We start from the raw sequence: 17,413 nt of genomic DNA, 5'->3' as shown, positions 1-17,413 counted from the left end.
TGGGCTCGTAATTGATTTTAATCATGGCCCACATTTTATTGTAAGCCTTGTTTCTCTTAAATATATTTTAGACGCTGTATTTCTTGGCCCATTTAAAATAGAGTCCAGCTATTAGTACCCTCTCAAGAATTCTTAAGACCCCTTTCCGTAATACACCCCCCATTAAATATGAGAAAAAAAGAAAATTAAGCCATTTTAATAACACCCCAGCTAATCCCGACAATAACCCAATATCACACTTCGTAGATATAATGTTAAAATCCCCATCATTGAGTAATGATGCTCTCTTAACTGCTTAATATTCATATAACTATTTTTTTTTTAACTAAAAAATTCTCAAGTTTGTGGATTGTTTTTAATTCGTCTATCTATCTTTTATAATCTTTTCTCTCTCAGTTGTAGAACAGGATGGCGCTATGTAGAATTCACCTCCCTGAACATAGTTAAACAAGTATCAAATTTGAAAGAGTTATATGCACGACTATGAGAGTTATTACTAGACATTTTCTAACAAATTAAAAATTTAGATAAGAGATCACATCTAAAGGGCATTGAAAATTTTATGTAATTGGAAAAGAAGAAACTTTTCAATGAAATCCTAACAATTAAGAATTGCAAACTTGTGGGATTAGACATGAAATATCGATATAAAGAGCTCTTTAGGAAAATAAATTGAGATTGAATTCTATTAGATATGAATGTCTCTGTTGTTAATTTAATTTAGGGGTAAAAACGTAAAAATATAATAAAAAATTCATAAGATTTTTTTTTACAGTGTTATAACCCGACTCTCTAAAATATGTTTATGAGTAATGATATTTAACCACTTGTTTTATCCCATTAACCCATTTCTTAAATTAATTCATTTTTCCAAAATTACCCTTAGTTGGAAAATAAAAAAATGATCAAATAATAGATTTTTTCCCCTCTGTCTTATGCTTTTTCTATCTTTCTCAAGCATCGTCATCACGCAACATCTTTTGTCATGACCACCATATCCATCATCATCATCACTACCATCACAATACTTCTTGACCACCATTAATCAGAAACTAACTACAACACATGAATTTTATTTTATTTTATTTATAATAGCAACCACAACAATACCTGACAAAAAAAAATAAGTTCATTATTCAACAATTCAAATAAACAAAATGTCTAATTGTCGAATTTGTTAGATGGCATCTAGGGATGGCATCTAGGGATGGCAAAAATCCCCACAGGGACGGGTACCCTCGGGGATTTTCCCCATTCGGGGAGGGTATGAGGATAATTTAATACCCCATTTCTTATTCGGGGAAGAGATGAGAAAAATATTTTACCCAATTTCTTATTCGGGGAGGGGACGGGCATCCCCTACCCATTTCCCCATTTTAATTTTTAATTTTATTTTTATTTTTTAAAATTACTAGTAAATAAATTATAAAATTTGAATTATAAAATTATAAATATTGGTAAAAATAACAAATATCAAAATATTTATATTATTAAACTTTTAGGCCTAATTAACTAATTAAAGTCCTAAATTTTTATTTAGGACATTAAAAAGACCAGGTAGATTCTATTAGACACAAATTTTGTTTTACTTTTAATATTCATTAAATATTTTAAACTTAAATATATTTTTTTATTTATTTTTAGATGTTATAATTGCCCACAGCGAATCATAATTTTAATATCTAATCTAATCTAATCTAATATTTGCTCTTGATTTGCTCCGACTTAACTATTGTGTTGTAAAGGAAATAGTCCATATTTATAAAGTGTCCACGCCACCATTGAAAAAGTTAATTTTGAATCTAAATTCAATTTTATCTGTAACAATTTTGTATTAGACTTTTAATTTGCTCATGATAGTTTGTAAAAGAAGTTTGTATCCCTTGCATGTTGTGTTACTTATTAATTTAAGGTATGTGATTTTTGTAATGGATATTAATGTAAGATATATTTCGAACTTTACTTTTATTTGAATTTTTTATTTTAATATGATTAACTCAAAATCGAAAACAAAAAAATGTATTAGTTATTCGGGGATCGGGAACCTTCGGGGATCCTCTGTTATTATTCGGGGAGAGAATGTGGATTCTCTCTAGTAATTCTGACGGGGTCAGGGAGGGGATGATGACATACGCAAAGTATTGGGGATGGGTACAGGGAGATTGGCCCCCTCCCCTCCTCTCCCCATTGCCATCCGACATCAAAATCAAAATAGGCAGCCTCAAAGTCGAGCACTCAAAATTATCTCAACCTACTAAAAGTATTCAACCTCGACTATACTTAGTTTTGCAAAAATTAACCCTTACTTTGCATCTAAGCCATGCGGTAAAAATATTCAGCCCCGACTATACTTAATTTTGCAAAAATTAACCCATGTTGCGGGCGATGTGGTGCCTTCACCTGCCATCGCCTGCAACATGCGCCCATCGCCCGCAATATGGTGGGGCAGTGGGTGCCTAAACCCAACATAAATAAATAAATAAATATATATATATATATATATATATAATAAAAGCTTATGAAATAAGTGTAAACTTCATACTAGTAAGTAACTTTGGTGTTAAAGAGTGGATCACTAGGAACTAGTTCAGCATATTTATTGAGATAATTGAAAAAAGGAAAATTATCCATCGACCACTTTTTTTTTCACCATTTTTAAAAATACACAATTTTTTTTTTGCAGCGCTCCACCTGAAGTTAACATTTTTTTCATTGGTCCACTCTCATTATAACACCGTTAGAACTTTGCTAATATCATAAGGGTAAATTTGTCATTTTACAATGACATAATGACGGACATGTGCAAAACAATATAATGAGTGCTATTTCATTAAACAATATAATGAGTGCAAAATAATTTAAGCGATTTTGACAATAGTCTTTGGAGAGGGACAATTTAGTTCATAATGAGTGTAGTTAGTTATTGTTTTAAGACATTTTTTCTTATGTCTATTTTTTATAATAGATTTTTGAAAGTGACTATATAATAAAATTTCCCGAAAATGACGGAGAGGATATAGGATAGAAGTAGTTTATCATGGATGGGTACAGGCAATTGTTTTCTAAACCTACAATTATAGGTGCGTTGAAAATGAATATATTGATAAAATTTAAATATTTTGGCACTCATCATCTTGTTGAATATTTTATTATATTTTCTATGAACCGCGCCCCCAAACCTCAACTCTAGGAGTTGGGTCCGCCATTTCCATCGAATATCATTTAATGTCCTTTGAATAATTACATTATAAATTGTTCTCCTTGTAAATGAGAGAGATTATACTTTTATTACTGTCATTGCTTCACTTCGTATGATTGATGTATTTGATAGAAAGTAAAAATGAAAAGGGTGGGGATATATGATTATATTCACTCTATTATTTTTATAAATCTATCCGATTTTTCAGAAAATAATTATAACACATTCTTACCAGTTTTTAAAATATATAAATCAAAAAAGTTTTTGACAATTAATTAATTATTATTTTTTAACTTAAGCCTCTTTGGCCATTAACGTTACTTTAAGATAAGTTATATTTTCATTTTAATGATATAAAATGATCAAATTTCCTAAAAAAAGAGGTTCTGTATTCGGTATTTAATTTTATTTGATTAAATCTCCAAACTTTTTTTTGTATTTCTTTTAAAAATAATATGAACTTATTGTAAATATTTATTAAGAGTAGGATGAATTTACAAAAATTCTAGAGGTAAGAATATCACCACCCAAATGAAAATTACTCATAATTTCATAATTGTGGAATTAATTGGGAAGTGTCCAAACTATACAAGCAAATAATATAAATGATAAAAGCTAAAGGAAAGCAAAGATAATAGCCCAAGATAATAGACAAGTGCATGGAGCTTCCGTTTACGCGGCAGAGGGACGAGAAAAATCCCGCAGTTACAGGGCCTACAACAAAACGTTATATTTAGGGTGAGTATTAAGTATAATTTTACTCTTATTTTATATATATATAAAAAGGTACAAGTATAATTTTTTATCTCCTTGATTGGGTGGGTCCAATACGAGTATAAAACACACATACCCGTTTGACTATTGACTTTTTATTTATTTTTTATGTTTTAGAAGTTAAAATTAGTACCAAAATCAAATAAATATTAAAGTAAAAAACAAAACCCCAAACGACCATTTAATATGATATTGTTTTATATATTTTTTGAGAGAATGGACTAGACATTTACTAAACTATTTAAAATCTTGTTCTAATTGAGAAACAAATGACGATAGAACAATGTTCAAATCAGAATCTGGTGAAAGAAGTGAAGTCTGAATAAGGAAATACCAAAGTGGAGATATTTGTTTTCGATCCAAATATGTAGTAATACATTAATTAAAATTAAACTTAATAATAATTAAATTATGATAGATATTTACTTAAAACTAAATATAATTTTTTTAATATATTTTAGAATAAAGTGTTATATGTTCATCTAGAGTTAAATAGTTTAAGTACCAATTTTTAAAAAATATATGCAGATATTAAAAAAAATAAAATGCGATATAGATGATAGGAGAAGGTGGCGAATATCTCTAATTTTTATTAAAAAATTTCCGACCCATATCTATTCAAGTGCACAATAAATAAATAAAAAATCCTCTACTAAATAGATAGGTACAAATATTGACATTCCGTACAGTACCTAAGCCGTTCCTGTCCTTATGGGTGCTTGTCCTCATGGGTGCTGTTATAAAAGGAGTTTTAAGATGCTTTTAGAGAAGTGCCCTTTCTCTCTACACAAACAATAAGACTCCAGAAAAACAATAATACCTAAAATTTTAAGCAAAATTATGTACTGCTTCTTCATATTCTATGTTTCCTAGTCTGCACGTCTTAAGTAAATGTGGGATGCCGAGGTGCAAATGTGGTGGTGCTATCAAAAGGAAGATAAAGTTGAATTAAGCAAAATTATGAACATTGTGTTTTAACTAGATTTTAGGGTGAATATAAAAGGCTAAAAATCTAGTTAAACACAATAAAATTTTTGTTGAGGTGAAAGGGTGCCTAACATAGCCGAGACCTGTTGCTCATTTTGACTTTAAGCAAAGATTGGGGAAAGAATGGAAGAAGTGAGGTCATAGTGAGAGGCTTGGATTTGTAGAGGATTGGCTTCAAGGACTTTGTTTAATATGCAAAATTGAGAAATGAGGTTAGAGGAAGAGTCAGCGGTACTTGGCAACCAGACTCAAGTTAGTTAGTTTTCTTTTTTTTTTTTGGTCGAAAGCATACAAGCTCTCAACTATGGCGATTGAGGTTAAAGAAAACCTCAGCCTTGTGTTTTTTGTGTGTTGTGTAATGAATGATAAATATAGAACTTGAGCGTTTTGATATGGAGTGCCTTAGGGTTCCTAGCTGTCATGCCACCTAACGCATTTTTTATTGGCGGTCTATGTTGTTTTTGGTAAAGATTTTCTTGTCCTTGAGCTCATGTGACCATTTGGCCCTTTTGGAGCATGCTCAAAGAATAAATCGGTGTGCCATTTTCATGGTTGTCCACACACACATGTTGGACGCTGCTGAGTGTTCCAATAAGCCACTATAGAGGTTGTTTGGCAGTTGTTGACGTGGTAGTTGAGGACAAATGGTCCTAATTGTCCTAACAAGCTATTTTTGGTTTTTTTACAAGCTTGATAGCCTATTGTCTCATCTTTTTTAGCAAAATATTCATTTTCCATTCTTAACTAAAGCCCTTTAGTTATGTTACATGATCATATAACATACATGATTCTTCCACAGTCATTGGATTTTCATCCAACGGTTTTACAAATAATATAATTTATTATCTTATATGTTCATAACCGTTGGATTTTCATTCAAATAGCTATGGAAGAATCATGTATATTATATGATTACGTAAGATAACAATTTCCAAACTAAAGAATGAATTTTTTTTTTTTGTGGCGATAATGAGGTCCGACTACGGTACAACGGTCATACTTTGCCACCGTTGCATCCAGCTGTTGGATCCACTTGGATGGATGGATCCATTGGGATCCAACAACTGGGTGCAACGGCATAGTTTTCTCCGCGATAGTGACACCTCACGTGGTTGACATTTTATATATTTTTTGCAACCTTTCTACTTTTAACAATCCTCAGTTTCTTTTAGTAGGAATGTGGCCGAGGATACTATTCATATTATCTGTGAACAACTTGGAGTTGTAGCTACTTCAGACCACGGTACCTATCTTGGATTACCATCATTTGTTGGGCGCAAGAAGATAGATATTTTCATATACATAAAGGATAAAGTTTGGAAGAGAATTCAAGGGTGGCACCAAAAACTCCTCTCTAGAGCTGGAAAGGAAATTTTGATTAAAACTATGGCACAGGCCATACCTAATTATGCTATGCAAGTTTATCTCCTCCCTCTCGATTTTTGCCGGGAGCTTGAAAAGATGATGAATTCTTTTTGGTGGGGTAGTAAAAGATATGGTAGTGGTGGAATCAGTTGGATGTAGTGGGGTAGACTTTGTAAATCAAAAGCTTATGGTGGTATTGGGTTTAAACACATTCATAAATTTAATGTTGCTATGCTAAGGAGACAAGGCTGGAGGTTACTTACAAATCCATACTTACTGGTGGGCAAAATGTTTAAAGCTAGGTATTATCCTAATGCAGATTTTACTCAAGCAAAGTTTGGAAGTAATCTGAGTTATGCATGGAGATCGATTTTGGCTGCTCAGAAGATATTAACCCAAGGGAGTCGTATCCAAGTTAGGAATGGGCAGAGCATTACTATTGGCTCGGATCCCTGGCTGCCTGATCAGGAGAGTGGCTTCACTACAACTCACCTTCCAGCGACGTTAGCGTCAACTCCTGTGAGTAGTCTTATGGTTCCTAATCACCAAAGTTAGGACTATGATATTGTGAAAGATGTGTTCAACAGCAGAGATCGAGACTGCATTCTCCAAATTTCTCTTAGCTCTCGGCGTGACTGTGATACTTGGTATTGGCTCTCCGACGCCAAAGGAATTTGCACTATTCGAAGTTGTTATAAGTGGATGGACATTATATTAGAGCCGCCTAGCAGTGGAGTTTGGAGTAAGATTTGAAAGCTGGCTGTACCTGCCAAAGTCAAGAACTTTCTTTGGAGAGCTGTGGCAAATGTGGTTCCCACTGCTGATAACCTTATTAGTCGTCGAGTCGAGGTACACCCTTATTGTACTATCTGTAATGCATCTTCTGAGACAACTTATCATGTCTTAGTTGATTGTCCTTTTGCCAAACAATGTTGGATGGTTTCCTTGGTTGGTTTTGCTGGAAGTTTTGTTAGTTTTGGTGCTTGGTTGGATGCTCTATTTACTCGGTGCAGTGTTGATGATAGCTGTCTTGCTGCAATGGTTTGTTGGGGCCTTTGGCAAAATCAGAATAATAAGGTTTGGAGGAATATATTAAGTAGAGTGCCTCAAGTTCTCAACAAAGCTGGCCAAGACTTGTTCCAATGGCAAAAGGCTCGTCAACTGAGTCACTTTACTCAGGTACCTGTAGATTTAAACCTTGGCTCTATTTGCTGGAAACGCCCTCGCTTTGGATGGTTTAAATGCAATGTGGACGCTGCCACTTCCCGAGCTACTGCTAGGATAAGCTACGGAGCAGTTATCCGGTCTTCTGAGGGTAACTTCCTTGCTGCAAAATGTGGTTCTTTGATTGGAAATTTTGAAGCTCGCAAGGCAGAGGCTTTGGGTGTGCAAAAGGTCTTGAGTTGGCTTAAGAACGCCCCATTTTTTCCGATTATTATTGAGACTGATTGTTTACAAGTTTTTAATGCTTTGATTGATTCCAAGGACTATCATAATGGTTTTGGACTTATTATTTCAGATTGTAGAGCCTTGGCTCATTGTTTAAAAGAGGTAACTTTCTCTTTTGTAAGGAGATCTACGAACACCACGCCCATATTGTGGTTAATAGGGCTGGGCAAACAGTTTGGTTTTTTCCGAACCGAACCGAGCTGAACCGAAATAACTTAATTCGGTTCGGTTCGGTTCTAAGGTAAAAAACCGAATGGTTCGAAATTACAAGAACTGATTGGTTTACATTCGGTTCGGTTCAAAACCAAACCGAACCGAAGAACCGATCGGTTCAGTCCAAAATATAAAAAGCCAAATCACAAATCCCCTTTTTCTAATTCCTAATTTCGTAACCCTAATTCCTAAACCTAAAGTTCAAAATCCTGCTCTCTCCCTCGTCGGATCGGTGACTCGCGGCCTCTCCCTGGATCCCTTGCATCACGGTCAGCGGTGGCGCATCTCTTCAAGCATGGTGACGCCGTCAAAGCCGTCAGTCCCTCACGGTTTCACGCGTTCAGTAGCTCGGTGCCTCGGTCCCTCACGCTCACCGTCAAAGGCTCAAAGCCCTCAGTCAAACTCACGATCTTCAAGCGTGGTGACGTCGTCAAAGCCCTCGGTCCCTCACGCTTACACTCACGGTTTCACGCCGCTCGTCTTCGGGCCTCACTGCTCTAACCGCCACTCATCACTCAGCCCGCGTCATCACTCATCTTCACTGCTGCAGGTTATTTTTTTTAATTTATGTTGTGGCAGTCTGAAATTGTGTTTGAATTGAAGCTTATGTGGGGTTAAATTTGTGGAGGTGTTGGTTGCTGGCAGCCTGGCACTGGTAGTCTGAAATTGTATTGGCAGTCTGATAAACGAGCTTATCTCGCGTCGCACCAGCTAAACAAAGCTTAGTTTAACTGGCTGAAGTTGTATTGTCTAGTCGTTGTCGTGTATTATTGTTGTTTGCTAGCAGTCTGAAATTGTATTGGCAGTCTGAAATTAAATTACAATAAACACTTTTCATTTTTTTCATATGTTTCTAATTCTGCAGTCTCTCATGTTGTATAGTTTATCTTTTTGTATATGTAGGTTGCATGATAACTAAGGGCTGAATTGTACTGATTGTTGCATCTGATTTGGATATTGATTTTCATGTTGAAAATGTTTCATTGGTACTGAATTTGCACTCAAAGTTTTGAGTGAATTTAGATAAATGTATAGTTTTAAAAACTAGATCGTACTTTATTTTATATACGTTTCAAATATTAAAGTTTGTCCTTGTAAAGTTTCAAAAACTAGATCTTGTTTTTCATATTTACAGGTCATGATAATATAATTTTGAGTTTGCTATTTTATTGTTTAGTTTAGAGTTCTATCAGATTTTTAAGATTATAATTTATATTGTGTGAAGCCTACAAAAGAGATCCCATTATTAATTTTTGTGGAGTGTTGTTATATATCGGATACAGAGAATGTTTGTTGTCCTGAAACTTATATATAGTTCGAAAATGAATTCAGAATTTGGATACATAGAATGTTTCTTGTACTTCTATTTAATTTGAAAATGAATGAATTTGAATATATCTATAGAACCGAACCAAACCAAACCAAACCGAACCGAAATATTTCGGTTCAGTTCGGTTCGGTTCTACAATTCGATTCGTGTTCGGTTTGAGTTTTTAAGAACCGATTGGTTCCGGTTCGGTTCGGTTCGGGCTTCGAACCGAACCGAACCGGAAAATGCCCACCCCTAATGGTTAAGATGGGGTGTTATTTGTCGGGTCCGGTAAATGGAGACGTGCTCCGGCTACTTTCTCATTTGACTGTTTAATGAAATTCTCCTTTTCTTAAAAAAAAAAAAAAAAAAAAAAAAAAAAAAACATGGTGAAACCCGCGTACCATTTTAATTACCTGGTATAACCAGCATAAACCAATATCCGCTGGCGACATTTTGCTATTATAAAACTCTTCATCAACACTAGGCGCTCTGTTACTAGCGTTCCATTTCTTCCCCAAACACATGGTTTCACCCAAATTCGATGGACAGACTTTGGCCGATTCAACTTCACTTAATAACAAGCAGTCTTCAAATGGGTAATGCTGGGTATTGGCTAAAATCATCCAAGTTTTTCGATTCAACTTCACTTGATAACAAGCAATCTTCAAATGGGTAATGATGGGTATTGGCTAAAATCATCCAAGTTTCTCTATTTGCTTATGGCTAATAATACTTTTCTTTTCTGAAAAATATTAGAATTTCTATAGTCATTTAATTGGTTAACATGACACTTGGCTAACAAAATAGCAGTCAGTAACACCTGATTTTCCTTCATCTTTTTTTGCTAGATTAAGAAAATTGTTTGTTAAGTCAAAAAGTAATATAAAAGATGACGCTGATGATGATGATCAGTCTTTGGAGTTGGGTGCCGTTGGAAGAAGGAAAGTGCAAGGAAGATTAAATTGAAGCAACGTATTGACTCAGAAACTTAAGTTACTAGACAGCTTGAGGGAGGTGAGTTACGGTTCACTTGAGCAACCTATGTCTGCTGACTTTTCAACTTTATTATCTGTATTATTTTTGTGTTAACAGAAGAAAAAAGTCTATAATTACCAGTACTAATTGCTTTCACATTAATCATGGCAATAAAGAATGAGAAAATACTGTTAGTAGAAAGCATGGTCCAGCAGATGGAAGGCGCAAAAATGTTAATTATCTGCTGTTTTCTGTTAAGTAACATCAGAACCGCCAGTACACGGGACACCATTGGTCTCGGACAATCAATCAGAGATGGTGAGACATTAGTTTCAGCTAATGAAAGCTTTGAACTAGGATTTTTCAGTCCAGGGAAGTCAAAGAGTCGGTACCTGGGGATATGGTACAAGAAAATAGCAAATGGGACTGTCACATGGGTTGCCAACAGAGATGCTCCACTTCCGGATCGCTCAGGAGTCTTAAGTATCAGTAGCCAAGGGAATGGAACCCTCATCCTTCTAAATAGCACAAATGGCATTGTTTGGTCATTCAATGCAGCGAGAACTGCACAAAATCCAGTCGCACTGCTTTTGGAATCAGGAAATCTCGTTGTAAAAAGTGGAAATGATAATGACTCAGATAACTTTTTGTGGCAGAGCTTTGATTATCCAACCCACGTCTTACTGCCAGGTATGAAACTTGGAGTAAACTTGGTTACTGGTCTGAAAAGGTTCATGTCATCCTGGAAGAGTGCAGACGACCCTGCTCAAGACAATTACATATATGAGGTAGATCCCCGTGGTGTTCCACAAGCAGTATTTAGGAAGGGATCTAAAATAAAATTTAGAGCAGGTCCGTGGAACGGTCTTCATTGGACGGGGACGCCTCAGCTGCAACCAAATCCAGTATATACGTTTGAGTATGTGTCAAATGAGAATGAGGTATTTTACAGGTTTAACCTCATTAAAAGTTCAGTACTTACTATGATGGTAATCAATCCACAAGGCGAACCACAACGGTTGACATGGATGGAACAAACACAGAAATGGGCACCCTTCGTGCCGTTCTCTGGATTGATCCTTGATCAGTGTGACAATTACGCACTATGTGGTGCATATGCTATTTGTAACATGAATTCTAATTCTGCCAGATGTGAATGCTTGGAAGGGTTTGTACCAAAATCACCTAGTGAATGGGATCTGTTAGATACGTCTGATGGCTGCATTCGACGGACTCAATTAGATTGCGAGCATGGAGATGGCTTTCTAAAGCGTGAATCAGTTAAATTGCCTGATACCAGTTTCTCTCGGGTTGATAAGAACATCAGCATATTGGCATGCAAGGAATTGTGTTCAAAGAATTGTTCTTGTACAGCATATGCTAATGCGGATGTCCGAGGAGGAGGAAGTGGGTGCTTACTCTGGTTTCATGACCTCATTGACATGAAAGTACTATCAGAGGGTGGGCAAGACCTTTACATACGGATGGCTACTTCAGAACTAGGTATCCTTTCTTTCCCTTCTTTTCCTCCTGGCAACATTATTTTATTAAGTGAATAACAAGCTTATGTTATGTCAAAAATAGACTTTTCTTTTGTCTAGGGTAATTTCATTGCAGTTACTACATAAATTTGGAATTTCTGATGTATCATTTTTAAGGAAATTATTGTCCAACAGTGAGACTTTTGTTGAATTTATTGTGCATGAACTCAAGAATATATTTTGAACTCTATTGCAATTTTCCAGATAATTTTGAGAGAACAAAACGCCGGAAGAAAAAGAAGGTGGTAATCATAATCATATGTGCACTGTTAGCCACAGGAGTAATTTTAATAGGAGGGTTCATGTATATGCGGAAAAAGAAACGCAGAGATCAAGGTAAATCAGCTCACAAAACACTTCTTTCATTTCATAAAGGATCAGAGATGAGAATCTCTTTCACGGAATTAAACATAATCCTTGAACAATCATCTTTTATTGTGAAGAAAATCAATGGTTTATAGCAAGTCAATTTCCTACCTTTCCAGGAAACACAGTTGGTAGCAGTGAATTGGATTACATCGACAGAGGCAACCGAAAAGAAAACATGGAATTACCAATGTTTGATTGGAACACCATTGCTGATGCAACTGATAATTTCTCATGGAAAAACAAGTTAGGGGAGGGTGGTTTTGGACCAGTTTACAGGGTGGGTAACATTATATTAAGTGATTAGGCTGTACCATTTTCATATAACCTGAAGCTCACTTCTGTAATCTCCGTCTCTAGGGAATGTTGACAGAAGGGCAAGAAATTGCAGTTAAAAGACTTTCAAAAAGTTCCGGACAAGGAGTGGAGGAATTCAAAAATGAAGTCCTTTTGATTGCTAAACTTCAGCACCGAAATCTTGTGAGGCTTCTCGGTTGTTGCACTCTAAGAGATGAAAGGATGTTAATTTATGAATACCTGCCCAACAAAAGCCTGGAACAATTTATTTTTGGTTTAGTATTCTCTGCACTGAACATTTTTCTAGTCAGTTTTTTTCTTCTCTTTTGAGAACTTAAACATAGCTGACCGAAACTAACTTATACGTTAATGTTTCAGATGTTACAAGAACCAAATTTCTGGATTGGAGTAAACGATGCCAAATCATTGAGGGAATTGCCCGTGGTCTTCTTTATCTTCATCAAGACTCTAGACTGAGGATTATACACAGGGATTTGAAAGCCAGTAATGTTTTATTAGATAATGATATGAACCCTAAGATTTCAGACTTTGGCATGGCTAGGGCATTTGGGGTAGATCAAACTGAGGCAAACACTGATAGAGTTGTTGGAACATAGTAAGTGAGCTTGAGTTTTTTTCCATCATTCTCTTTCTATAATCTGTGAGGTCACCGATCTTTTTGCTCTGAAACACTTTCAGCGGTTATATGTCTCCTGAGTATGCAATCGATGGGCTATTCTCGGTGAAATCTGATGTCTTCAGCTTTGGTGTTTTGGTACTAGAGATAGTGTGTGGTAAGAGAAACAGAGGATTTTACCATGCAGATCACCACCACAACCTCCTTGGGCATGTAAGGCTACAAGCTGAGAAGTTCAGAGAGCTCTGTGATGACTCTGTTGTTTAGTTAATAGTTATGCCAATTTGTTTTTCCCCTGTTTCAGGCTTGGCGACTGTGGACAGAAGACAGATCATTGGAACTAATCGATAAATCACTGGATGGCTCTTATTCTTTATCTGAAGCATTACGATGCATTCAGGTTGGTCTGTTATGTGTGCAACAACGACCAGAAGATAGGCCAAACATGTCATCTGTGGTTCTAATGTTGAGTGGTGAAAGGTCATTGCCTCAACCGAAGCAGCCTGGATTTTTCACAGAGAGGAATTTACCAGAATCAGAGTCTTCATCAAGTAAGCGAAAATTACCTTTGAGCAATGAAATCACCATCTCATTAATAGAGGGTCGATAAGAAAGCACCTGTTTACATGAAGCAAAGGGGTTTCCTATAGATCCGAAGTAGTAGATAATGCTCAAGCTGGTCTACAAGCAAATGGTTTACAAATTGCAGGTGCTTTAGAGTGTTGTTGCTGTCCCTTTAAATTTTGCACCAGACTTGTACAAGGACTATTGAACGGCCTGTAGGAAGGCAAAAGATACTCAAATATTAATAGATTATTGTCAGTGTCTTGTTGAATTGCACTTAGATGTGTCAGGCAATTTAATCCATGATTAAATCATGAACCCATCTCTATACGCACATGCTAATGGTGTCATCCAACCGGTTCGGTGAATTTGAATGACTCGGTCTGGGTTCAGTTCCTTCCAAGCATCCACATACAGGAGAATCATGACATTGCAGCAAGCATTTCCTCCATTCAAAGAATGGATGTTACATTGATCAAACGAGGCCACAGGTAATAAGTTCCCCGTGGTGATTTTTAGCTACCCAGATCAACTTCTGTTCGATTCCTGATCCATCTATCGTATACCTAGAAAGAACTGAACTGTTTTGGAGCTCAAACTTGTAATAGACCTCATTTTCATCAGACATGGATTCATAAGTATATATATTTCATTTCATTTCATTCCATTTCAAACCAGGAAAGCCTGTAAGATAAAGGCCATTCCACGAACCAGCTCTCAAACCTGGGAAAAATTGATTCACGATACCATGAAGATTGATTTGGATTTTGGAGTTAATTGTCTCCAGTTCAGTGGGTGTTGTTGATGATGGAAGCAAAAGAAAGAACAAATGATGGGAGCATCATTAAGCCTTCTACTGATCTCATTATTCATTTCTGGTATTAGTACTCATAATAGTGCAAAAAGATAGATGGCCAATTGTTACTCAATCCATGAACTTACCATTTAATTGAAGCTGCCAACAAATAAATTTGACAATAATAAACTATTATCACCCAGCTGGAATTTATGGCCTTTAGAGCCATTTGTGGCCTTTGATTTTTGAGAAATTTTGAATTTGCTTCCCTTTTTGTTGAAAGCTATACATAATGCCATATATAGCTTTAAATTCAAATTTGTATTATTCAAGTCCTTTATTGAATTTCACCATAAAAAAAAAATAATAATTAGGACATGGGCATTTTAGCTAACATTAGTGTTAATTACACCAAAAAAGAACATAAATTAATATGAAGAAACTAATTGTTTGATTAATATTTATTCTTTTGTTCTATTTTTTAACATTTGTTTGTTCATCAGCTCTAACAAACAAAAAGATGCGTGACAATGTGAAAGAAAGATATTCATATCTTTTCTGGCAATTTTTTTTTTACTGTCCCTAAATCTATTATAATTATTGAATAGTTGATTAGATTTTTAACAAGGTAAAAAAATTAATAAATAAATAAGGATAAAGTAAATCTTACACTATTAATTGTATTATCTGATAAGAATTTGTTTGCTCAATAATTTGTTTCCACTGATACTGGAGACATATATATTCTTCAGAGGAAAGATATTACCATATCTAAATATTTGAAAGGAGAATGAGCCCCGAACTCACATCCTTAGCATTTCAAAAGAATGGTGCTATTGGCAAGCCTCTGTAACTTTTTAAAAAACCCCATGCTAATTTTAATTCCATTAATAATCTTACATTCTTCCTTTTCAATAAAGTGATAAGCCCATAAACTTTTATCCGAACCACCACAAAATAATCTGGAACATGTTTGGCTTCTAACAACCTTCGGCCAAAGAAATTTCGGGTTTCAAATTTGCAACTCAATGCATTAACATGTTAACTTAGAGAAAAATATCAAATTTGAAATTTCAAACTTTTAGAGGTTTCACATCGAAATTTTGTTTCAACCTATCACTAAAGAGTGGAAGTGGGGTTAAAGAAATAGTATACAGATGCAAGATGAGATTTATAAATACATGTGCAAAAAGATTTTATTTTAAGTATAATTGTAAAAAAAGCTTAAAAGCATAAATACACAAGGGGTTTCAAGAGATTTAAAGAGGAATTTCAATAGTCCAACTCATTTAAAAAGCTTGGTCTTCTTATAAACAAGAAGACTAAAAAAAATAAAAATAAAAATACTCAAAATTTAAATAATTTATGCTTACATGAGGTCATTCATATTCTTTATTTCTTAATGGACACATCTTAAGGGCTCCGAGGTAAAGACAAACCCAATTAAGGTCTAACAGGGTCATTAGACCATCTTGCGCCTTTATAAATTCTTTCAAATTCAGCTTATATTTAATTGAAGAGTGGAACTATGAGCACTATTATAATTTCCATTTAAAACTCCCTTTCTATTAAGAGGTACTTTAATTCCAAAATATCATTTTCTAATTTTTCAATTTCTTCCACTTAAATCCAAATATGCAAATATGGTTTTCTTAGACAAAAGTTTGAATGATCAAATCATATATGTTTAACACAAAAAAGAAAATTCTACAATGCCATGATTAAAATCACGGCATAAATGTCGTGATAAACATAAATTTTATAAATTATATATAAGATTATTAACTAGAGGTAAAACCAATAAATTAATATAAGATTACTAATTATTAAAACAATAAACATGGTTTCCATAGAATTTTAGTAAAAAATAGCATATTCGTTTATTTTAATTAAACAAAGAAATACTCATAAAAAAATTATACTGAAAACAATTGGAATAAGCACTATTAAATTGGTTCAACCATAAATTCTATAGGACATTTATGATTTTTTTTAATTTCATATAATAGTATATGTTTATTACACAAATTAATTAAGCAAAATTATTTACCTTAATGTGGATATAATCAAACAAAACAAAAATATATCTTATATTACTAGACACATATTTGATATATCAATAAAATTAAATCTAATTTTGAGCCTTATATATACTTTATACTTTATTATATATACTTTATAACGTTTTAAACTTTACTCTTTACTTATGCTTAGAGTCCATTTGGGTTGCTATTGAGAAAATGTAGAAGGATGCAAAATCACTTTATCTTACAACTATGTTAAAAAACATTAAAAGAATAGTTTTTCAAAATTTGATTTTAAGAATAGTTTTTATATTTCATAAAACATCACATTTATTATATAAGCCCAAGACTATCATTATTCAATTTAAATACAAAATCAGTAAATATATACCGTACCAAATATTATAATGAGTTTTTATTTTACATTTTTAAGCTTTTTTTTAATTTTTTTCAATAACTCTTATATTAATTTACTTATTTACATTTTATTATTAAGTTTTGAGTGTAATCTACAAAATTTATATTTTATTTTATACTAAACATTGATTTGTAAGTTTTACGTTATATTTGTAAATTTCTATTTTGCTGACTAGTAAAACATCAATTTATCATTTTTATATTAATTTACTTATTTTACCTTCTACTTCTAAGTCTAGTATTGCATTTTTAAATTTATGTTTTTTTTTCTACTTAGTATTGATTTATTAGTTTTATGTTATACTCGTAAGTTTTTATTTTGTTTACCAATAATATATCAATTTATCAGTTTTATACTAATTTATTTGTTTTACCTTCTATTTACAAGTCTTTATGTTTTATTTGCATAAGTTATGTTTAATTACAAGACATAGCTATGGTGCAATTGTGGTATTATACCACAGCTGCACCTAGCTATTGGATCCAGCTGCACACAT

General features: G+C 34.0%; 1 protein-coding gene across 4 annotated transcripts; it reads left to right on the top strand.

Moving 5' to 3' along the window:
• The first annotated feature begins 9,703 nt into the window (after window positions 1-9,703).
• Window positions 9,704-13,993, top strand: LOC102626595 (G-type lectin S-receptor-like serine/threonine-protein kinase At4g27290). Of its 4 annotated transcripts, none has more exons than XM_052433599.1 (9): window positions 9,704-9,971; window positions 10,148-10,313; window positions 10,392-11,777; window positions 12,020-12,151; window positions 12,301-12,461; window positions 12,542-12,752; window positions 12,857-13,094; window positions 13,178-13,328; window positions 13,420-13,993. In XM_052433599.1, the coding sequence occupies exons 3-9, from the start codon at window positions 10,439-10,441 to the stop codon at window positions 13,723-13,725; spliced, it is 2,538 nt and encodes an 845-aa protein (XP_052289559.1). In that variant the 5' UTR covers window positions 9,704-9,971; window positions 10,148-10,313; window positions 10,392-10,438; the 3' UTR covers window positions 13,726-13,993. The 4 variants fall into 4 exon arrangements, with proteins under 4 accessions (XP_052289559.1, XP_052289557.1, XP_052289558.1 ...); XM_025097360.2 differs by having other exon boundaries at window positions 9,705-9,971; window positions 10,451-11,777; XM_052433597.1 differs by having other exon boundaries at window positions 10,148-11,777.
• Window positions 13,994-17,413: the final 3,420 nt, after the last annotated feature.

The sequence above is a fragment of the Citrus sinensis genome, chromosome 9 (genome assembly GCF_022201045.2).
Source record: "Citrus sinensis cultivar Valencia sweet orange chromosome 9, DVS_A1.0, whole genome shotgun sequence".
In the NCBI taxonomy this organism is placed as follows: domain Eukaryota; kingdom Viridiplantae; phylum Streptophyta; class Magnoliopsida; order Sapindales; family Rutaceae; genus Citrus; species Citrus sinensis.
Note: the sequence above shows the minus strand (reverse complement) of the source record. Positions and strands in the feature narration are given on the sequence as shown.